Source organism: Microchirus variegatus (genome assembly GCF_963457635.1).
Source record: "Microchirus variegatus genome assembly, chromosome: 11".
In the NCBI taxonomy this organism is placed as follows: domain Eukaryota; kingdom Metazoa; phylum Chordata; class Actinopteri; order Pleuronectiformes; family Soleidae; genus Microchirus; species Microchirus variegatus.
This window is the reverse complement of record NC_139812.1, coordinates 17425759-17450751: the sequence shown is the minus strand read 5'-3', so window position 1 is coordinate 17450751 and position 24993 is coordinate 17425759. Positions and strand designations below refer to the sequence as shown.

The window sequence follows — 24993 nt, the reverse complement described above, 5'->3', positions numbered from 1 at the left end:
CCCGAAACTGTCACTCACTGAGAATCAGATAACTTTAAAGCCACTTGACACAGCTGCTAATGCCTGATGACGGCTCATCAACGATGACCGATAACTCCCATCAAGTGAAGTTAGGTCACACCTATCTTCACATTTAAATCCTTATCATCATCATCATCATCAGCAGTAGCGACAACAGTGATGAGCCTGCACAGTAAAGAAATAAAATAATGTAACAGAAGCATGGTCATTGTTTGATTGGAGACAATGCGAGCTTTCATCTGTTTCAACATGTCAAGTATGAGGAGGAGGAGGAGGAGGAGGAAGTGTGACATGTCATAAAGGAAGTGAAATATTTGGAATGGTATAAAAGGGTTTCTTTTTACAATAGTGTTGGGCCTACATTGTTGTTAGTCAGACATTGCTTTTTATAAATTACATTTTAATCGGACATAACTGACAGAAATGCTTTTTTTTTTAAATGTATGTATACACAAAATGATAAAAATGATAAAAAATTGTAAAATATGGTAATCAATACCATAGGTCATAGGTGATTTATTTAATGATTATTCTTTGTAATCGCACTGAATTGCATAATTGTCTATAGATAACCAATCATTACTCATGGATGACATCCTCATGTAATTATGTCCATTGTTATTGCATTAACTTCTACAGCTGTGGTCATTTTATATCAATCAAGTTTTGGAGTTTGGCATCGTTTCACACCTGCATAGAGACAGGTGAAGGAAAAACCTATTAACTGTTTTTGCGCGCACTCCTTTACCTTGGCCAACACTTGGCTGTTGTTGATGTCTGTATCCATCCCATTAATCACGTCTATGAGTTCAATCAATTCAGTATTTTATTTTGGTAGTGTGGATATCTGCCCTGAACTAAGAAACCTGACAGATTGTGCCGGGTTTGGACAAATATGTGTGTAATGCCTTTATACGTTCTATTTTATATATTTTCATACTTTTTGTAAATAAGTAAGTATAAAAGTATAAAAAACAGTTGTAGGCCACAAACAGACCCATGACCCTGAGCTCCTAGCATAAGTGCAGCCAATGTTATTTAACTTCTTTAAAGCAATACTAAACATTTTGAAAGCATTTAGACGGCGTTGTGAATGGCGTATATATGATCTCGAGAGTAGCATTCGTCATGTTTGCATAGACAAATTAAAAACGCTTTGAGACACACTGCACAGCCAGATAAATTCTTAATTAGACCGAGCACTCCCCTTCAGGCATGTCTGCCATTGTATGAGCACAAACCATGCAACCTCGCTGTATCTCTTAAAGTGTCATCACTCTCTCCCTCTCCCTCTCTCTCTCTCCCTCTCTCGAAGCCTCCTACTAGCTTCATTCGGACAAAAGCAGATTAACGGTATGCTGCTGTCTCTGACTGCAAAGACAGATATCCTATTGGGATCAAAAGATTAGAGGGATTTTACCCGGAGGATTTTTGCCTTGTTTAAATACAACTGCTCCCGACCGTCAAAGGGTGTTGGTGAAACTCTTTGACACCAAACTCCTGTCTTTAACAGGATTCACGCCACTACACGGATAAACACATCCAAACACCAGTGACAGTGAAGATAATGCAGTTTAATTTTTTTCAATCCTAACCTTTGTTGTTGTGGGAAGGAGACATGGATCTCCGATCCACTGTCTGATGAACGAAAAACACATTTATCCCTGGAAATGTATCATTTATCGCTCTTTTTTTTGGCTATTGATATTATATGATATTGACCATGACCATTGGTTGCTTTTTCATTAGGACTCGTCCCAGGTAAAGTCCCAGTGTCTTAGACTTGGTGACATCTGATGGTGAGGACTTCCCTATTCATCCTTCTATTTCCCCAAGTGCATCAGGGAGCTACAATGGCTTGCACATACTAGAAAAAAACTTCTTCTTTTGTGTAGTAAACTGCTCCTTCAAAACATGAACCCGCACACTAGTTAAAGTTTTTTCCGATTATGGCGTGCTGTAGAAACATGGTGTGGTGCAAGATGGCAGGGTCCGTAGAACTTGGTTCTTCTCTTAAGTACATTTTAAAGACTTGTGCTGTGTGAATCCAAACACATTGTGTGTTGAGCTGTCACGGCAAACCAATCAATGCTGAGATTATACTCACATCTCCGACGTCCTGATTACATGAAGTCGTTTCAGAAATGGAGGACATTTATAGTTGTGGTGTGTGGTCACCCAGAGAGCTCTATGATATGACACCTCCACTTCCAATCCCATTAACGGCAGCCGTGGTTGATGGTGAAAAGAAATAGCCCCTCCTCTTCTGATGAAAATGCATGGGATTCTGGGAATACAGAACACAGACGTATGTACACGTATGCCAACATACTTATGGCTAGTATCTTCAATTCCTGCTGTTAAAGCTTCATATACTGACTTGTGACTTAAGTAGAAGCCATGACTGCAGTTCCCATAAACACCTGCTGAGCATATTTAGCCAGAAAAGGTGCTGTGTGAACACGAGTGTGTGTATGTTACTGAAACATTAAGCTCTCGCGTCTTTCTTGACAAGTTTCTAACAAGGAGAGCTTATTTCTTTTATCACCTTGCTATTACCGTTGATCTTTTTTTTAATTCCTCTGTTGAGTCTAATACTGCAGTATTTAAGCTACTGCATCCCAAAAAAATGATTTAGTCCACAGCTGTAGGCCTAATACAATCCAAGATATCGTCAGTACTGGGATTAAGGTTATTAGAAGTATTGTATAAGCTGCTCTGATTATCCCGTTGGATCATTCTAACCCACAAAATGTTGAAAAAAAAAAAAAAATGGAGAGGTCTTCAGCACATCTGCTCCCACAATCCTGCCTGTTTGGTATGACTCATTTGAAATATTTGGATTGTAATATGATGTCCACACACCATCTGCCCTGAAGAACCTCAGAGTAGCAGCACAATAAGGTTCATTTAATTACTAAGACTGTAGTGCAGTACATTTCATACTCAAGCAGGTAAAAATCTTTCCATATCACACTTTACACACATTGCACACCCTCATGTACCCGATATAGTGCACTTTAAATAGGCTACATCTCCTCCACACACTACTCACTTTCACAGTTGCATCAAAGATGCAGTTATGTTGTTTTACAATAATATGTCTATGGATGTAACTCTCTATCAATCACATGAGTTTAAAATTGATATAATAATTTAATATAATATATTACAGATATATTGTTATATATTATAATAATAGATTGTGAGGGCCTGACAGCAGGAGGATCATTTTGCTTTCATCATAGTTCATGGTCATAAATAAGGAACAAATGTGTTCCTTATGTGTTAAATACACCTTTTGTCTTTCAAATACGGAACAAATCCTTATTTTACGAAGCGGTTGGCAATCAGCCAAAGTATTGTGACGCAAGCACTAGCCAGCGTTATTTAACATTTAACAATCAGAGCCCTTTTACCATGTTTTCGTGTTGGACAAATTGTATTCAACATCACAACACGATCACTCTCGTGACAATAAAGTGATATCAACTATTGCTCCATAGTTATGAAAGAAACTGCTTTGCAAACCTCAGATAGTGAGTTCCAGCACAGAGCATCAGACCAGCGCTCTGTCAACCCGGCAACACGATGTGAACGTGTGAGTCCAAGCATTTAGGCCTGTACATGAACAGAGTAATGTCTTCTCTCTCCCAGGAGTGCAAGATAAGAATGGCATCATTCTTTGGTTCATCATTCTTCTCACAGCTTGTTCTTGACCCATTATCTGGGCAGAACTTTTTTTTCTCATGAGGTGATGGACTGGCGACCTGTCCAGGGTGTAACCACAGAGCCCCCCGTGACAGTTAGATGGACGGATGATGTCCGACAACTTTTGTTTAATTGTCCGAAATTTGTAGTAGGGCGTCGTCAATGTGGAAAAGCAGAAACTTCCCAGGAGTTCTGCACTTGGCCTTCTCAAACTCTTGCTGTGTATGTGCAGGCCTTTACCCCTTCACCTTTACAACTTTTAGTAACACCGACATACTGTATATCCACATTGTGAGAACGCTATCCATTTCCATGAGAGTGGCTGGCCACCGCTCTCCCCTCTCATTCTATTGCTTGAAGAGGATAATGAGGAAGATGGCGCGCTGTGTAATGCCACTAACACTCTTCTGTTGGATAGATGCATTAGGTTTGGGATGTGGTGCCCAGAGATGAGCCCTCACTTATATTCATCACTGTTGATTTGGTCCAAATTGTGATTTAACAACAAATCAATCATCGGGTAGTTCTAACCTTTGCTGCAAAGCTTTTTACATTTTCCCTGAAAGCAGCTCTTCGACGGGGGGATTTAAAAAGCAGCCTGCCTGGTTTATGTTTCCATTTTGGAACAATCTAATAAGACCTCCTGCTCTTGTTTTTTCTTTTTATTCATGATCTTGACATTAGAACTAGAGTTCAATGATTTGGGGAAAATATCCATCCATCGTCTACCGCGTGGGTCCCTGGAGCAAATCCCAGCTGACACAGGGCGTAAGATGGGGTACATCCTGGACAGGTCACCAGTCAACATTCACTCATGAACAAACAATCACATTCTTACCTACAGGCAATTTAGAGCGTTTGGGAAAATATCACTGAGAGATACTGTGGTTGCGATTCAACATTTGCTATAGGTTAAGTCAAGCTTCACATAATGGAGCATTGCTACATGACACAGTGGGAATTTTAACTACTCTACATTCCAATGCAAGGTGATGACTTAAAGATGGAACAATGAAAAATATAATTTTTTGTCACTTTAGTAGTTTTTTCTTTTTGTGTCTGTGGTGACACATTATCTGTCATGACTTTGCAGGCAAAGCAGAAGGAGCACACAACATGAGTAAAGTAAATGATCTTCATACAGCAGCACTATGGCTGAGAACACTAAGAAGCACTTATGAGAAGGTCCAGAAGTGGATACTGCTGCTTAAAATAAACCTGGACGTTCAGTACCATAGGACTTCACGGTTAGATTTTTCACCACAATCGTGGTTGTGGCTTCTTGCGAGCTCGGTCGTGTCGTATTGAAAATGCACGTGCCAAGAGCGATCAAGCTGCCCCCGAACAGCTGCCCGAATACGTGCCTACATGTTCAGCCACAGCTGCTGCGGTTTCCCCTTACCTGGAAGCAGTCCGAGCAAGTAACGCAGTATGTGAAAAGACAGGTGTATAGCACATAACATAAAATACTGTAGCAACAACACAGGGCACACCACAGCTTTTTTTTAAATTTTCTCTCTCTCTCTCGCTCTCTCTGTACGTGTGTGTGTGTGTGTGTGTGTGTGTGTGTGTTTGTGTGTGGATAGGGTACAGGGAAGAGAAAACTAGGTTATACACCACAGTTTCTTAGAGACCACAGACTGTTTTGGTATTTACTCAGAGGTTCTTGGAGCTTTAAAGCAGCGCTGGCACGACGAACTGCTTCGTTTTCTTTTGAAATGGAATTGTGCTGCTTTCATTACAAAAATGTCACCTGCTTAATTATTCATAGAATGGAACATATGCTATATTTAATTACACTCGTACTATATTTTTAATACGATACAACGCGTCCCACTTTAGGTGAGCATCGTGCCCAACTGATCCGTCCGCCGTGAGTGTGAATTAAGGCTGAGATGAATGAACAAACATACATGTTAGTGTATAGATTACATTTAACATTTAATTTAGAGCCAAAAACTGTCAAAGATATGGTCGATGGCAATGTAAACATTTAAAAGTACCAATATTTAGAAGTATATCTCTGGCAGAAGCAGCCGGACAATATGGACTGAACCAGTTCATTTGGGTTATATTAGGTTGAAGCGTTCTTCACATAGAGCAGGTGATCTATACTTACACGCAGACAGCGGGTTCTAAAAATCTCACTGGGTAGAGAATTGCAATAAATTATATCCATTTGCTGGACATTGTGTCTGGGTGTGTGACAAGTTGCTCTCTGTGTAATGAGGCAACTCCTCCTCCTCCTCCTCCTCCTCAGACAACTGCTTTCAGACACACTGCAAGGACAGACATGGACGATGGTAGCCTGTGCAGCGGATGGAGTGCGGCTACTTTGGCTTGCTACTTGTCTGTCACTTTGCATCAGCTGTCAGAGTTGTGAGCTCACAGTCAGACAGATGTCAGAATCTGATCTGCAAAACTAAACACAACAGAGACGAAATCAACTCGCGTCCTTTTAGTGTATTCTCCTGTTATTGTGGCCACACTCGATATTTCAGTCAGCGAGGCATCAACCGGAGTTGTAATGTAATTGTCTTCCACGAGCGATGCAATGTGCATTATCAACAGCACGAGCCCGTCGGTGATGCAGTTAGCCTGATAGACAGTTGAGTGCATTTTGGTTTAGTGTTACCAGCACAATAGCAGTGGGATCACTTTGTCAAGGGGATTAAATGGATTTTCGTCTCTGGATTAGGATGCAACCAGCTGGGTACATTTGTGAAAGTGTGTGTTTGTGTTTGTGTTTGTGTGTGTGATAGGAGGCTTGTTTTAATGGTCCCCATCAGCTGATGCCACCGTTAGAGGGAAATATCTTTTCTGCAGAACAATACCAAATGAAGCATCATTTACTGCAGTAAAGGCTGCTGAAATGTGATTCAAAAGAAGCACTGGCAATACTAGACATACAGCAGTTTGCTTAAATGACTGTGTTATTATCCTTTATCCATTCAAAATTCTCTTGAGCCCTTATTATGTGTTTTCGTATGTATAACGACTTCATAACTGTATTATCTTTTCTCTCCTGTAGATGTGATTATAAGTGAGAGGACAATGTGTTGATTCTCTAAGGCGATATTTAAGTAGTCAAATAACCCCAACCTCTAAACCTGATCTTAATTCGGGTTTTCGATTACCAATAATTAGAGGAAGGGAATTGCTGAAATAAAGTAAATTATTCATCGTATACACAATCTAAAATGTTCCATTAAATTAGTGCTTTTAAAAGTGTGGGGGGGATTGATTACTTATTATATCAGTGACACTCTCTGGGGTCTTGACATCAACAAATGGTTTTGATTCTTTTACTTTCCTCATTCGATCACTTTTGCTACTGTAAGCTTCATGCCTGCATTGTCAGAATGCTTTTACAACAGCGAGCGTCTCATCATCATCATCATCATCATCACGTTTACACTTTTGTGAACAAAGTGCACTTTATAGTTTTGCATCTACTTTAATAGCCTCCACACAAGGATTATGATGATCCAGAAAAAAAAATTGGATTCAAACTTTGAATGAATTGATCCTGTTCTTTGAAAGAAATACTTCTCTTGTAATTTGTTCACAAAATTATGATTTGGTGTTTGTGCATGATGTCTGATTTGGAAAGGGAACCCCCTGTGGCAATGGTAAGTGTTGGGTCAAACAAAAAAAAACACACATCTGGGTACGAAACCATTTTTAAGAGGTAGGAGGTTTTTTCTTTTGAGTGGAAATGAGGTGTTTTGTATCCATCTGGCTGCATGGTTATAGTAACTGGACTGGCAGGACCCTTTTTGATGTAGACACTGCATGCATCATTTCAGTTCCTTATTGTTCTATGGGAAAAATAACAATATAGTATAGTATTATCTTGAGCATTTTTACTTTTTGAATTATTAGAAAAGGATTCAGTCTCCCAACAAATCAGAATGATGAACACAATGGTTAACTGACCAATGTTTTGTTCCTTGCATAGGAAATATAAACAAACTCTAATTCCATTGGTTTTGCATGCTTCCAGTCACGTAATAGTTTATTTTCCCACTGGTAGCATGATGTTTACTTCACCTAGTACTTGACCAACCTGCACTTCTTTCTCTTGTTCTCGTATTAGAGTGACATAATATGTCATACATGAAACTTCTCTCACCTCCACAAACCTCACCTTTTTTTTTTGCTAAAAAAGAAATAAAACATGTTTCCAGTATTTGCTCACTGGTCAGTGCTTTCACTACCAAATCACCTGAGTAGAGTTCCAGTCACACGAGACACCACTGACTGTTCTGAACCCGTAGAGGCACCGTTGCTTTACTACAACCAGCTCTATTTATTTAGGCTATTTTCTCTCTCAGTGCACTTCATCACATGTGGACTACAGAGCAGCTCCTCAATTAAGGAGAGAGAGAGAGAGAAGCAATAATAATAGAATGCTGTGTACAGATTCCTTTGAGTCTGCTGAACTGAATTATTGCTGATATCATAGTTAGAGTCCATGTTTGTAAAAAGTCTAATAATGTCAGATAAATAAACAATTTAATGAGGCTAAAATAGCAAGATGATCCACCTTCAGAGTGTGCTCCTCACATGCCTCCTGATCAATACTGGTCATTTAACCATTAAACAGTATTGCCACTTTTTTTTCTGTTTAATCTGCTTCTAACATACTTGTTTGGAACTAATTTAAGGTTGTATTGAGTATTTCAAAAAGGGCTCATTCAGTCACAGCTCTTTTCTGTATTCCTGTATTTTAGGAAAATAGATACAGTTAATGCCCTCACTGCCGCAGCAGGGTACAATAGGTACAATAGGTCACTTGCATGTGATGTTAAATGTCTTGCATGGTTACAACATGCAATGGCCAGTACTAGTCTGCATGCTGCTTAATGAATGTTTTCCTCTCTTTCTCTTTGCCTGTCCGTGCTTCCAGAAGACGACCATAAAGAAGGTGGGTACATTACTGCGCTTGTTACTTTTCATTATTGCTAACAAAAAAATAAAAATACTGTTTGTATGTATGCCTGTAAGTTGTTATGGCTGAGGCTCCCCAAACAATTGTAAGCCACTGCTAAATGCTGCTCATGGTATTGATATTACCAGAATGGTAAGTAATTGCTGGCTTTTTCTTTTTAATTTCTGATTTATCATTTTTCTTCTTGGACATCTTTTTATTTGTTGTACGTCATTTCTTTTCAGAGCCAAAGACATTTGAGCTGATGGAAAATCAAGATGTTTTTAAAATAATAATAATAAAAAAAAGCAACCAATGCTTTTTATCTCTCTTTTTAATTAATTGCAAGTAAAACAAAAAAATCATCCTCAAATGTCACTGTTACTACATAGTCTCTTAAATCACAATTAATTACATTTTTGGTTTATGATTATCTCTGCCAAATGATACAACAAGTGCCCAAAGTTTAATTTAGCTCGCCATATTGCCGCTTACCTCAGTGCTTGCTCATGGTAATTGCACTCGTAATATAATGAGCGTGGGTATTTAATCACTTATTTGGATATGCAGGTTTTATTGGGTTGAGTATGAATAAAATCTGGGTGAGCATATTGCTATAAATAGTGACACATTTTCAGTGAGGCTTTTGCTAATTTGTGGTCGACATTAGCACATATTTTTGAAAGGGCTAATGACAATGTATGTGTTATTGCACAACAAAGAGCCCATTAATGGGAAAGAGTAGAAATTTAATAGTTTGTAGTCAGCTTTCCTTGAACAGCTTCTAATTATCATACAGCAGTGATAAATAAAGTTTGATTATTCTTTCATTTCTTTTTTGTTTGACTCAAATGTTACATGACTGTTGTTGTTGAAGGTTAAGGTTAAACAGTCTTCAGTTGTACATATATTATATATAGGGATGTATGCCAGTGTCATGCGGGATGAGCACGCTTGCAGACTTCCATCATCTTGAGAACTCAGTCTGAATATAAATATCTGAATGATATCTCGTAAGTGGCTGATGACGCATTGCAACCTGCTTCGGGTTGACCAAATGTTCATCATGCCCGCCCTTGTCTTGTTCATACTCCTCCTCGTGTCTCTCACTCCGTCCCACTCTTTCCCCGACACTCCTATAATAACACAGACATCTGCTCTTAAGGAGATGCCTGTGTGACAGTGTCGCCGCACACTTTCCCATGATCCCTTGTTCTCTGCTGACTGTGCTCTTGTTTTCCTTTAAGGTCTGGCATACCTGATGATGGGCGACCAAGGTATGGGCTCTGTTCCTTTATCCCATCATACCTCCATTGTCCATTCCCTTTTGTTGTTGAAAATGTCTGTGCGTGGCTCAAATGCTCAGGCTTCAGATTATTATGGGATAGTGGCTGTAGTTTTTTTTTTTTTTTTTTTTTTTTCAACAACAGAGATGATAATCCCTCCCCTCTCTATTTTTGTTGCCGTGTGTCAATTCTCTCCATATTTTCTGTTTGTGCTTTTAATTTTTCACATCTACTTTGTCACTCCTGTGTTTTATTATGTTGTGGCTCAGGTAAAGGGACGTTTGCATTATTACATTATTAGGGCAGAATGCATGGCACTGGAAAATGACTTACTGAATTTTTAAGATGATCCTCATCTGTCCATGCCAATGTAATAATGCATGTTGGGAACGTCCACACATTCTCTCTTATCATCCCATTTCTGTGCCCTCTTCATATTTAATTTAAATCTCCCTTTGCTGTCATACACTACCTCTTATATTATACATATATGTAGTCATTAAGCCTCTTTCTCCACTCCTCTGTCCTCCAACTTGACCACGACACTTATCGGTGTCTCCTCTCCTTTTGTTCTCCCTTTGTGTCTGGGATCTGCTTTCTTCATGGGACATTTCATCAATTCTCATAGGTAAAAGTAAAGGTACTGCTGTTTCAATTATTCAAATGCATAACACTATGAGATTTTTTTTGCATTATATACTCATGCTAAAGGAAAGTATAAAAAGTCACTGGCATTTAGAAAAAAAAAATGCTTTCTCCACTATTAATGAAAGCTTTTCAAGGTAGGTGCTGCTTCTGCATTGCATTCACCTTGTTGAAGCTGTACCCACTGTGTCTTCTTTTTTGTTGTACGCATGGGAATCATAAATGATATTCATATAGTCAGTGTCTGTCCTGCAGTTCATGCGCTCTACCATCACCCAGGTGTAACTGCAGTGTTTTTGTTCAAATAATGGGTTTTTTGGGGGGTTGCGGGTGAAGCTTGATCATAGTGTTGTGGGCCTCCCATCCTGGCTGTGATCCTCTACTCTCTGTGGGGTAAGTGGACTTCTGATCTTTCCCATTTGACTCTCCTCCTCAGGGCAGAGAGGGGAAACTTGGCTTGTAAGGTCCCTGCTGGGCATTCAAGGTAAAACTTTGATTTCTTTCCAGTTGGTTTAATGAAATAAAGCTAGACGTTTTCATGACCTGATTAAGGTATGGGCAACTTGAATGTCATTGAGTGTGCTTCACTAATAACTAAATTGCAAGTTGTGTGAAATCAAATTACATGATTGACAATTTGTGCTTGAGCACTATGACATTCAAGTGTCCACCTACATTTATTTTTCATATAATTTTTAATTTTATGTTGCTCTTGTTGACACTTTGACCTTTTACTGTGTAACTACCTCTGGTTTCACAAATTTATATGTAGACCTTAGATACATTTTTATTTCTTAATACTGGTGGTCACCAACCTTTTTGAGCCCAAGGCCGAGGTCAGGGCTTATCAAAGCATCCAGAGAAATAAATGCCAAAATACTTCCAACTAAAGGCCTTTTAATTAGTCAAACTCTTGATAATTAATCAGTTCTTACCCTTTGTTTTTAGAACCGTATTTCACACCATTAATTTTAAGTTATAGAGGCACGTGACCTATTTTCTGTTTCCATTACATATTTATGTTCATAGTATGAGGAAATATCAACATACTTCATAATGATTAGATCATATGTAGTGCTATTAATAAGCAAACTGTGAAACGTCTTGTTATGAGAGTGCAGTGGTGCCTTTAAGAGCCGTGTGTGCACGTATGTGTAGCAACCGCTAGCAGAGTCATGTGAGGCACAAAAGTGTGTGTTCTTTCCTGTGGGTAGAAATAAATGCCCAGAATCCTCCAGAGAGAGAGCCTCACTGTCTGTCTGTAAGAGCAAGGGAGTTAGCCACGATGTAGCTGTAGCTCCGGCCCTGGAAGTAACATCTCCCCATACAGTATATGCTTTCCAAACACGGTCTGAAGCTAAAACAGGAAGTTCCCATAGGGCTGCTTGAGTTTGGCGACATAACATACATAATACACTTGTCTTAAACTAATGCAAAATTCTATATATATATTATATTTTTGCTCATTGGTCAAATGAGTCGCCCACTACAGCTGATTCACAAAAGAGGATGACGCTCACAGATCGGGCATAATGTGATCATGTAATTAGTTTTTCGATCGATGGGGTTGGCCACTACTGCTTTATACCATAAATGTTTTAGTGTGTTTTTTTTATTAAATGATGTATCTTACAAATACTTGTGAGTCACCGGAGCAGGTAAGTCAAACTGTGAAAGTACACTGTATTGTTTTTAAATATATATACTGTGTTAAAAATGATGATGTAAGTGTACAAATCACACGCACAAACACACACACTGTCTCCCAGTCCCTCCATCTCTTACGGTAAGTGTCATTTTAACTTTCAGCACATGTATACATGATACCGCATGATGATAATTACACGTTAATCACTCTTAAATCAATCGTTTGTATTATTGAAAAATACATTTTTAGAATCAAATCTAATTTTAGAAGTGACAATGTAGAGATTTACACATACGTGGTGTACTTTGAAATGAGCTTTGAATACTTCTGGAACAGCGTGGTGATGTGTCGCTCAGTGTAAGGCGTCACATACTGTATAACTAGCAGGATTTTACTACACGAGGCCAAACGCCCAGCTTTGATGTAGCAGACGGAAAACCACAGGGGGAGACTGAGAGAACGCTGACCAGGTACAAATTTGACATACGTTGCACAACGCTTCTAATTCAGGCCTTGGATGGTTTTCCGTGTTTGCAGCACAGAGTGAAAACGTACAGTCGGTCCAGTATTGTATAGTGTGTGGTCAACAGCACATTATTGCCCATTTGACTATTAAATCCTGAGCTGAGGATTGGGACCTGTGTTCATTGTCTGCTTTAAGCTTGTGTGAATATTGTGTATTATATTAGCCCCCCCTGAGCTCCTCCTGTGTCATGTTAACCACTTGTGCAGTTTATCCTCTGTTTCATGGCGCTGGCTCCTTTGAGGACAAGCTGCTTTATGTATTGGGCTTTCAGCTGGTGCACTGCCACTAGATTCATAAAACCTTGTTCCCATCAGCTCTCGAGTGCGGGCCGTACAGCGGGATAAATCGTAATACCACGGGCACACAAATCACCGGGCATTTAATTGCTGTCATCACAATGACTGCCATGAACTGTGGCTTAAGAGTTAACTGCAGGCTGTGCTGGTTGGCTTACAGGTGCAGCCAGGCTATTACTTAAATGCTATTTTTATTTTGTTCATCTTCTTAGAGAATTTTGGTGTCTGATTTGTTTGCACATGTGTTATTGTAGTTTATATGACAATTTAAATGTGTACGGTATCCCCCCCCTCTGTTTATTATGCAGCTTGTGCTTTTAATTGGACACCAAACACTGATTGATAGCAACAAAATAGTGATTGAGGACTCATGAGTAGCCACCCTCCACAAGATCAGAAATGGTGCAGTTTAAGTTTGCGGGCTCTTATTTTCCTATATTTGAATAAACTTGAGTTTAAATTGAACCATGATTTATTGTTCAATTTATTACTCTGATGATTTATTACACGGTTTGAGTTCAGTGTGTCTGCGTCCAGTAGTTATATTCCCATATCTACTGTGGTTTGTGGGTTTTAGTAGAAAAACAAAATGAATATAGTTAACACAAATAGAACTAAGATATGTCTGTTAGTTGTTGTATGATAATAAATGAAACCCAATAGGGTTGACAAAATAATGTCACCATTTGACTAAAACACCTTGATTAACATTACCTAATATCAATTCAGGCAGATTCAAATTTGTTATACAACGTAATTTTAACAAAGGCCATGGCTCTATACCCACAACAGTCGCCCATCTTATCCAGTGCATGTGACTCGACCATGAAGAAAAGGCATATTTAAGGACTTGTGCAAATGCATTTTCTTATTGCATGGTACCGTTATGCATAAAACTTAAGCAGGGATACAGCACAGCTCAGGGGGTAAGTGCTGTAGGAGTGTATTTTGTAAAAATAAGCCTTGATGTGGGATTTTTTAATGCCACATCCAAACCTGTAGTATATGGTATTTTGGATGAGACAGTTTGCAAACTTGCACATCCCTCAATAGATTATTCGAACCCAGATGATTTGAACTAGTATTTTAAATAAGTAGTTCATGAACTCTCATTCTGCCTTCCAGATGTGAGTGATGTTATTGTGTTGTCCACTTTGTATATAGTGTAATTCTTATTCAACAACACAGCAGCTCTGTTGGAGTCATGCGTCTCTTTTTTTTTTTTGCTAAAGATTGTCAACTTTGATGTGATAAAAAAATACTCAGGTCTTGTAGTTGTTTTTGCTTTACTGTTTGCTTCTGACCTTAGTGTTTGTCATTAGACACAGTACCACAGAGTCATTTGATTTGTCTGGTACGACCTCAGTGAGGTGACATTTGTACCAGAGTGGAGAGGAGAATGCAGTAGAGAGGGAGGCTCACATATGGGTTGTGTTGTTTCACAGCTTTTCTTTACAGTTAGGTTGAAATGTTTGTATGATAGCTCAGGTTTAATGTTTGTCAGGGTACGACAATTTACTTTTGCACATGTTGTAAAACAGTTGTAAAACAATCCAAAACATTCTTATTCATCTCATATTCAAAATGAAATTTTTAGCTTTAAGGCTGTGTTGCTTGTTGTGCGATATTGACGACTATGCTGTCGGTGGGAGAGATTGTTTTTCAGTAGATGATGGAAGAGAGGTTTTGATGTTTATAACCACAGAGTTCATTTTGCAGCATGTTGCAATCAAGAGCATGGCAAGGTACTTTAAATAATGTAGAATAGCATGATGGAGTGCAACTTGCCGAGGATTGTTTGCCATCTTTATCTGACAGGTAACACAACAGCATGCTGTGTGTGCTGAATCAACAGCAGATGCTGCCTTTGTAGTTTCACGTGAAAACAGTGTCAGTGAGATGTTGCTCTCGGCTTCACCGAGTCCCTCAGCTTTAACATGATATGTATAAATCATGTCCGCGGATGCTGCTTTTTCCATCTCAACCCATATTCATTTCTTGAGTCAGATTTTGTCAATTAAGAAAAAAACTAGATGTCCTTTATTGAAGGTGGGCCTGAGTGCTTCTGACGATCTGACTTCTTAGGTCTGCTGGAGGGCGTACTTAGAGTTAAAAGCACTGTGTAGCGAGTGGTCATCTGTATTCTCATCATGTGAAATGTTAGTGGAAATGCTCTTTGAGTAGCTGACTCAGACTTTTCAACAAAAACTCAATTAGGTTTATTCCTAAGGTCTTGGCATATGGGTATCATCATCGCCATCTGTTCTGAAATCCTAAACTGAGAAGCCTGACAGAAGCACATACTGCATATGAATCAGTATCTCCCTGTTTTTTTTCCCCTTATAAGCAAAGGGTTGTATTAATATTGTATGAAGAAATAAAGCAATATAGTAATAGCTTACTGGTGATTAATGGTCAACACATTCAGCAAATCTCTTCCATATCTTCGATGTCAAACAGTGCTTTGAGAGAAACCTGCTTTTTTTTTTTTTACTTTGGAGAGGAGATTTCTGCTGAGAAACCCTCCAGTCTTTTAGAAAACCTTTACTTTTGCAATCCTCTGCAAATAACGCTGTTGACAGACCTACATTTTACAGCTTTGCATGTCAGTCACTGAAAATCTCGAAGAGTGCTTTGAATATCATTGAATTTCTTGGTGGAAAATTTACAAAGCAAATAATATAATTAATGAGGAATTGTAGTTTGACACCTGATTACAAAATATTGGCTCTGACACAAAATAATTGGTCTACTAAAGACAGAGAAAGTGGTGACACAGTATACTGTAAGTACGTACTGAGAAGGAAATATTACTGGAATTGTGTCAAAATAAATTCTACACCTATAATTACTGTCACCTTGGTGTAAAAAGCATGATTCATGCCAGAGTAAAGGAAGACATATGAATAATTATTCTGTGAACTGTAATGTACGTGCTGAAATAATGACAAACACAGTAGAGATGTATTCTTATTCATAGCTTACATTCACTTAAAGCAAGGTTTTCACATCAAAACAAGCAAGCATGTGACTGTCGTTTGAACAATTCTAGTTAAGGGAAATTAAAATCTGCTATGCTTTTGTTTACCAACGGTGTCAATGGTGACAACAAATGTAGCTTTCATTCCTGTATTGGCCAGGTTACGTGTTACATACACCACACTTGGGCCCTCAGCGTTTGTTACAAACAGGGTAATTGTTTCTCCAGCTGTACAAACTGCCTCTGTGACCCATCAAGAACAGACTCCTTGCAGTGCTGAAGGAAAGAAAAAAGGCCTGTAATTGCCTGGAGTGAGATTTGTGTATCTTGACATAGCAGATTGGCAAGCCGACACTAAATCTCCTCACATTACCAATTCTGCTTCAGAGGGGGAGACATGAAGACTAAGAGGCTGTGCAGGACTGAAGGACAGAGAGACATCTCTCTCTCTCTGAAGATCAAGCAGAGGGGAATAGCTAGAGAAAGGATGAAGGGGTGCATTGTGGGAAGAATGTGATAAATATTGAGAGGCATGTGATTATAACACTCACAGAAATTTTTTCTGAAGACCAATTATTCATTTTAGTTTTCTTTTTGAGGGAAATTGGACATATTTATTTGGAGTAAAAAATTTTCTGTTTCCCTGATAGTCATGTTTTGCGTCTGTACACCAGCCTCAATGTCATTGTCAGGCAGTGGTGTAATATTGTAATGACAGGCCCCAGTGCAAGCTTTTATATACATGCTAGTTGACTCAAACCCAAAACACACACTATATACAGTGTTTAATAAACAACAATGTGACTTTTACGTTGGCTATTGTTTTGGAAAAGTAGGAGAAGTCAAAGGAGAAGCGGTCAGGACCATGGACAGCGCTTGGGTGCTGGGAGGTAAAAGCAACGTGTGAGCCGGAGCAGAGGAGCTGTTCAATGTCACCGTGGTGCTGGAATTTTTTTTTTTGCTGTAATTTCTCAATAGCACTGAAGTCTTTAGAGCACCAAACAAGCGGCAATATATATAAAAACAATGGCAACATACAAAAGGATAGGGAATCTGCATAAACCACATCAAATAATGATTTTCACTGCAGAGAAACGCCTTATTTTTGCCATTTATAGGTCGGCAGCAACTTCAAAAGGTAATGGCAAAACATGCTGTGACAAAATGTATATGAGCTTGCTCTGGATGGTGGGGCTGAGGTACTTAACTGACCTCTCAGCCCGTTTGATCAGCTCTTGCAGCACAGGGTGACAACTTGAAGCAGCAGCTCGATAATTGCAAGAAACTTTCCACTGTTTAGTTTAGAAATGTTTCCCAGTGTCCCTGAAAAGGATATGTTGCAAATAGCCAGTTTTAGTGTCACATTGTGCAGCTTAATGCATGTCCTTCTCCAGCTGCTCATCAATGGTGCCGTGGAGTTTCCGCTGTTCATACGCCACGCAGGCTCCAACATGTAACTGAGAGCACTCATGGAGTTCAATTTTCGTTGTCATGGCATTATTATAGAGGGGTGAATGTTGGTCTCCAAATAGCTTGCATGACACACGGTACGCACAATCCAACTTTCAATTTCCAACTTTGCTATGTTAAAGTTAGCTGGTTGTTGACTCACCGGTGCAGGCACTGCTCTGCTTCTAGGAGGGGAGTCGACCATTGGGTTGGAGACTCTTCTCAAATAATCCAAAATCATTTAATTTAGAGGAGCTTTGCTGCTTTCTCCTTCTGTTCTTTTCTTTCTAGCCTGTATGCACAGATTTAGCACCTTAACCTGCTACACATTGTCTCATCGTATGATGGAAAAAGAGACTTGACATTGGAGAACAACAAATATATAGTACCCACCATTCAGTGCAAACTTTTATAGACAAGAAAATGTAGCCATGATAGAGATATGTATGCATGTTTGAGGGTTTGTATAATAAATAATATATCAGAAACAAGGCATTCATGGTACACAAACTCTGTCACACAGCATAGATTATAAATCCCAAACCCGCCTCTCCACACGGGCCCCGGTGCTGCGACAGTTACGCCATTGTCGTCAGCGTCATCATTCTGTCGCGCCTTCACATCTCTGATCTGTCACCACTTGACAGTTTTTCAGATTTTGGAGGCACTTTTCCTACGGCGTCTCTGTCTTTTCACACATGACAACAAAATCCACGACAGCAGACATTGGATTAACATTTATCAACATCGTTCCCCAAAGAATATTTATGACAAAAGATTATTTCTCCAAATCTGGGGGGAGGAAGGGGGGGGGGGATGGTCTGAAGAATAAAAAGCGTTGGATCAATATGAACAAGGCTCATCTGGCTCCCCAGGTAGAGTGGAAGGAGATCTGCTCCGGATCAATATTGCTGGTCGATGCTGGTGAGAGACCGCAGTGATGAAAAACTCTATTTCTTGGCCCGCAGAAGGGAGTGGATGAATCGTAGCAGAAAACGGATAAAAGCCAGATACCTATACTTGAGCTGTAGACTGTGAAATGAATCGTTTGCATGTCGGTTTGTTTAGTTATATTCCAGCTTTCAGATAACGGATTATGGCCATTTTTACTGGCCTCCACTGGTGGAATGATGCTAGGCGTTATTGTGATGTACTATAGAGTATGAAATCACATTTACGCCTCTTAGGTGTTGAGATATAGGATCAAAACCCTCGTAATACATGTTTATAGAGTGATGTATTTTATTGCCATGCTGCTTTGTGTCGATTATTTATGAGAGCAAGCAAATAGCTTAGCTATCTTCAAATACATTATTTCCCTCTCAGGTTACATCTCTCCCAAAAACAATGTGTCGCTCGATTTAAATGCACATGGAGTCAGCTTTTGTCAATTTCTGTGATTGATTTAGTACATGAACTATAATGCACTGTAATTGGGAGTTTTTGCATACACCATTCTGTGAATAATTTTGTCCAGCTGCTCTCACAGAATGCTGTTTCAGTGATGCATAGCAAGGAAATGGCAAGGCTCCCTGTGGGAAATTGAATAGTCCGTTTCCAATCGAGTGTACCCTGAAAAATCCATGGGGGTCAGTAGCAATTTGTCTCAGGAGGTCTGCACTGAGAGTCATTACACTCAAGACCAACATGTCCCGGGGGACAAAACCATTCTTTAAAGAGAGACTTGCACTCCCTTTTGATGTACATAAAAAAAAATCCCTTCCCTCCTCGTTTTTCTTCTTGCAAACAGGTATTCCCCCCCCCCTGCAAAGAAGTAGCATGAGTTGTAGGTTCCACAACAGCATAATAACCACACAATATCACCCATTCCTTATCATAGTGAAAGCAGCATCTCATTAAACGTCTATTTTGAGTTGATCGTGTACATGTACTGCACTTTGAAGTACACTCTGAGTTTTGCTCAGATCACAAGATATTTAATGGCGAAATATGCTGCTATTAATCATAATTGCGTGTTTAAGCACAATATGTTAAGTTCTTATTGTACTACATATGTACATTAACATGTACAGACCACATATTTTGTCCTTTATTGCTGTCATATAGGTTTTATTGTTGCTCAGTTAAATCTTTTTTGAGTTTTTCTCTGAGAGTGCCACAGGATTTATCTACAGTGAGTGCTGACTGGGTCACTAATTTGAAGGCTGGACACTTTTCGCTGTGTAATTTTATCCGTGTGTTTAATTTGCTTATTTTATTGCTCAGTGATACTCTTGGCAGACAGAAAAAAAAAAACATGATGAAGAGCAATTCACTGCAACTTTCAGCTCGGTTCATAGACAGTAAGGCAACATTTGAGTTGGTTTTTTTTTGTCCACTGGTAATTAAAAACAGCAGCTGTGCTCTGTGCGGCGTCACGTAATATGCAGGGAAATAGCAGCAACACAAGTTTTACCTTTAAAGCCATCCTGCTTTATTGTTGTGCCTGTTTGTTCTGCTCACTTTGGGTTTTCTGAATGTATGGAAAGCCTTTGCCTCTCCCCTGCTCATATTTGATTCACCCATCGTCCGTTGCTCTTCATTTAAGAGAGAACCGATATATAAAAGACAGTGGGAGGTTATTTAACCTCACTCTATCCACGTCTGTATCAGTGACTTCTACATGAGGTCGGCTTGTTTTGGCTTGTTTTGACTACTTTTCAGAACGCACGCAAGCAGAAATAAAATCTGGAGTTTAAGGGTAATGATGAGTGTCAAGTTGTTGCACTTAAAATAAAAGTGAGACATGGATTGATTGGTACTGTATAACCTCTTAAAATCAATATACTGATTTCCACAGTGTCATTAGGGGGAAAAGTACTTTTGAAAGACGTTGTGGTCAATATTAATGTGATTTTCTTTACATTTCTTCAAATTTCAGGATTTTAATTAAGAAAATAATATTGATTGAGAATTGAATTAATCTAAATCTAATTAATTTTTAATACTTTTCATGGTCTGGTTGACAATGATTAAGTAGCTTTTTCCATTTTTTAATCATTAAACATGTTTTTAACTGTCCAAAATGACAGTATTGTACTTTAAATGATATATAAAATGCAACTCTTCTCATCTTTTTGTATTTACAAAGTTATTTGAGCTCACAGCTCGCCGATTTGTCCGAACAGATCATTTAGTAGAAGGAAGACTTTAAAGGTATGTTGCAGGAGAAATAATATCTATATCATGGGATAAAATGAAGAATATATCATTTTCATTTGTTCTCTCTGGTGGCATTCACACCTCTCATGAATTATAGATGAAACTAATTGTTTCATTTGTGGTTATTCCCTTTAGTATTTGAGTGTAATATTTCTCCCTGATCTCTATCACTGTAAGACGTGCGATTTGTACAAGCCTCAACAAAACCTCTTATTACAATTAAGCTACTTGAGGAATGATAATCTTACGAAGAAATGACCGGTCTGTGTTCCAGTTGTCTCAGTATATTGTCGCAAATCACAGTGTGATAAATAAAGGATAATTGATTTGAAGATTTTAAGTTATTCAGACCTCGATTCTGTGAACGTATCTCAACAATTACTGCAATTACTTTATTTATTTAAATACTATTAGCCACAATGTATCAGCCTGATTTAGAGTTTAATTCATAATGGTGGCCAGCAAAGGCAAAACTGGTCACAAGTCTACCGAGGGACATTGTGAGTCATTTGCAGATTCCGAAAGTGATTCGAAGCTTTCCAACAATGTCTAACACATGTAAATCGGATAATATTTGAAGAAGATATGGCCATTTGAATGTAGGCACTCCTCAAACTGCTTTAGGGAGAATTTTAGCATCAACGATTTACACCATCTGGGAGCCAAGAGACAGAATCATCACATTTACATATCACAACCTTTGCTCTTAGGATTAAATGTTATGCTTTTTGTGTCGCTTTTTGTGTCGCTCAGTTGTTAGACACAGTTAAACAAACTAAAGCCTTTAATATTTATGACAATTCACCACTTATATTTAAAAGCAAATTGGTATATTGCATGTTGTGTAAATCATTTTGAACTTTTTTCTGATAGATATAAAGTGAAATTTGACTAGGGGATCGTTGTGTGTTTGCCAATCTATAATTATACATTTTAAAGCCAACATCTGCCTATACTGATATTGCGCCGATAATATTGTGCCTCCCTAAATGTGACACATCCTAAATTCACTTATTCCATGAAGTATACTAAAAGGACCAGCCACATTTTTTTCTTTTTAACGGCATTTAAATTTCTCAAATACAAGTAATAATCATGAAAAAAAACGGGGAAAAAAATTGCCATCGCAAAAAAATAAAACAAGTAATATGTTTCCTGTTAATGCTCGATAAACCTTGTGCTGCCACTAGAGAATGACACAGCGAACTGTAAATATATTGCCTGTAGATGGCCCTGCTGATACCATAACTCCCCCGTCCCTGAGCTCAGGTGAAGGTCAACGGGGAGCTGTCAAAATATCCATGTCCCCACATGAACGTGCAACTATACAGCAAGGCTCCCAAGAATTAAACTGACTGTCTGAATCAAGCCCAGATGGATCATTCATTTTCATTTTGTCAGCTGTTATTTATCCTTGGGTTTTGTGGCACTAGATTGTCCTATGAGGGACAATATATATTCTGAATTGTGACTCTATAGCAACAGTTGAACAAAACATTTGTGAATTGCACCGAACCACCAGCAATCACAAAAGTCAGGAACTCTAACTGCTAAACACCGAGACCCCCTTTATTCCATGTAACGTATTTTACATATGATACCTTTTGAGAGGAATCATTATCCCAAAACTCTGCTGGAGACGATGTTCTGGCATTGTTAGGAACTTAAGTGTTTGGCAAAAGCTGCAGCCAAGATTGGTTTTAGTTAAAGCCAGTGATGCTGAAAAGAGTAGATTGTATCAGTCAGCATCACAGAGCATGTCTTTGTCAGACGTTTGGAGATTTTCTGCTCACTAATATTACATTCTGGTGTTGAGAATTGTGACTTTACCCACAGGAAATTAAAACTCAAACCTCAATACAAAGTTGAATCCTAAATCGGAGCAATCGAGTGCTCTCTTCAAGAAAACTCTTTCATATCCTGGGTCCGTCTGTCTGTTTGCGTGTCTGGTTTATTGCAGTTTAATTGTGCCCGAACAATGGTGACATTTAGGCTACAAGTCTCAATTTCAAGTTTCAGAAAAGAGTGAAAAAAAATGTTTTTAAAGTGTAACATAATCAAAACAATGATTCAGGAGAGATATATTTGCCAATCATGATCAAATTGACAACTAAGAAATGGGTCAAATGTGGAAACAAAGCCCAAACGGAATGCTTTATGTTTTGTTTTACTGACTCTACAATCATTTCTTCAGGCAGGCAGTTCCAGAACTATGGGGCTTTTACTTCAAAAGCTCTGCCCCCGCAAGAATTTGGAAGAGTTAAAAAGCTCCGTCAGAGAATCTTAAAGTGCGAGCAGGGATAAAAGATAATATATTTTTGTAAGCCAGACAATTAAGAGCTTTGAAAGTACTTAAAACAACCTTAACCTCAATTAATGTACTGAAAACCAGGGTGATGTTTTCAAATTCTTGACTGGGCAAGTAAAAGTGCTGTAACAGTAATCCAGGTGTAATTTGGGATATAGAAAGCATGCAAAATAGTTTCTGTATCCGACAATGTTGATCAAATACTGTAGTCTTTGATAAATAAATTGTTGTTCTAAGTTATGCTTACAGAGAAATACTGTTGTAGTGCTTCTGCTGCGGGGAAATCTGCATTTTTAAACTATTTAAAGCCAAAGCACTTTTAATTTGAGTCCCACACGTAATGGCAGTTTAATAGCACACAAACCCACAGTGCCGCAGTTAGATATTAATTCTGTCTTGGCATGTGTGGAATATCTTCTTTTCTTTTTTAATTTCAAGATGTAACAACCATCATGTGTTATAGCTCTAACCAAAAGCATCATTTCCTAAACTTGTTTAATGTAAAATGAAGCTAATTTAAAATAAAATAAAAATGAATATTCATGTGGGATATGTTCAGTAAAACTCAAAGTGGCAATCACAGACATGAGATGTGATGATTACACCTTCTTTTTTTTCCTGTTTTTTTACTTAAAGGTGCATTATGTAATAAATCTAAAGCAACTGGCCATAAAATCCTCCTAATATGTCACAGACTCAGGAATAATGTTCATATAACAAACTGAACTCACCAACAACAACAGTACAGACAAAATATTTGCATTAAAAAAATATTTTGCAGACTGCAAATCATGTTTATGTTTTGAAATCATGTTTTGGCATGTGGCGCCACCTACTGCCATCTACCAATCATTGCAGTCAGTAGAGTCTCAGCTGCCGAGCAACCATGGGTTGCCAGTTACGTCAGAAAACGAAACCTCAAAGACCTCGGTATTTTGATTTTTAATGTAGTAACCATTTTTGGCCACATTCTTACATATGGCACCTTAAACAATATGCATCACCATGTTTTTTTTGTTTTTTTTTTAATATATCCACACTCAAAAAACAACAAAAGGATACTTTGCACATCTATTCTTTGGAGATGGGTGTATAGGACCATGGCGATAAGACTCAAAGCAACAAACAATAATATCCAGACAGAGTATATTCCAACTCAATAATTTGCAGCTTAGCGTGTGCTATCACGCTGTCTTGTCGATTGCTGACACACGAGTTGACATTTTCATGTCACTAAAAAATATTGGAATGATGAAACTTGTCAGCGTTTGCATGGTTCTCGAGAAACGTTATTTTAATTTGACCATTTACCATCGCTGGAGCTGCCTTTGCTGTTAAGGTGTAATTTGGAGGCTGTGTCAGGGACTAAAATAGACCTGGAGATAAGAGCTGAGGATGCCTTGCACATCATTAAGTGTGAAATATAACAACACGCCCCTGAGCTGCCTACTGTTCCCCTGGAGAGACGACAGCTAGATCGCGGCGCTGCGCAATTACGGCTGAGAGAGAGCCGCGGACCTACCTTCCCTCCGCTGCTTCATTTTAAAACTGCTCTGATGGAGAGTGTTTCCACTTCCACTACAAGATTCGCCTGATAACAGAGCAACAAATTCCTTTGAATGTTGTTTTGTTCCCTGATGTGATAAAGCAATGAAGAAGCTGATGCAGTTCTGATTGGGTTTCTGTTCCTCCTGAACTGCCTCTTGCTCAGTTATAGCAGTGCCCGAGCTTAGAGTGTAGCTTTAGAGGGAAATTACCAGTGGAATTATTTCTCACTACTTCACAAACTCCCTGACATATTTCCCCTGAAAAGGCAGGATGTTACGCTCCTCTACTTTGCCCTCCCTTTTTGTCCCATTTTGTTTGCATGAACAGCACGACTGCTTTTGCTCTGAAACGGCTTATTACAGAGGCACAGCATGTTTGGCTGGAAATGCAGGCGAGGTAGCATCATCATAGCCATCCGTCAGCTTTTAAATATAATCAAATACCCCTTCAGTGAGTCAGTTCAGTACACGTTTGGAACTG

The 24993-nt window shown here is 38.8% G+C and overlaps 1 protein-coding gene across 13 annotated transcripts in view; it reads left to right on the top strand.

Moving 5' to 3' along the window:
* The window catches only part of LOC310934104 (neurexin-1a-like), a gene marked incomplete at both ends in the record, with an annotated part of 227211 nt that overhangs the window by 7925 nt on the left and 194293 nt on the right, over positions 1–24993 (top strand). For 5 of the 13 annotated variants that reach the window (XM_083897739.1, XM_083897749.1, XM_083897748.1 and 2 more), the window contains one exon: positions 9913–9942. The exons of 4 other annotated variants lie outside the window; for them this stretch is intronic. In XM_083897739.1, the coding sequence (XP_083753865.1) occupies positions 9913–9942 (30 nt within the window). Of the gene's footprint in view, positions 1–8644; positions 8663–9912; positions 9943–11020; positions 11081–24993 lie in introns of all 13 variants that reach the window. 4 more of the 13 variants (XM_083897743.1, XM_083897742.1, XM_083897744.1 and 1 more) reach the window with 3 other exon arrangements.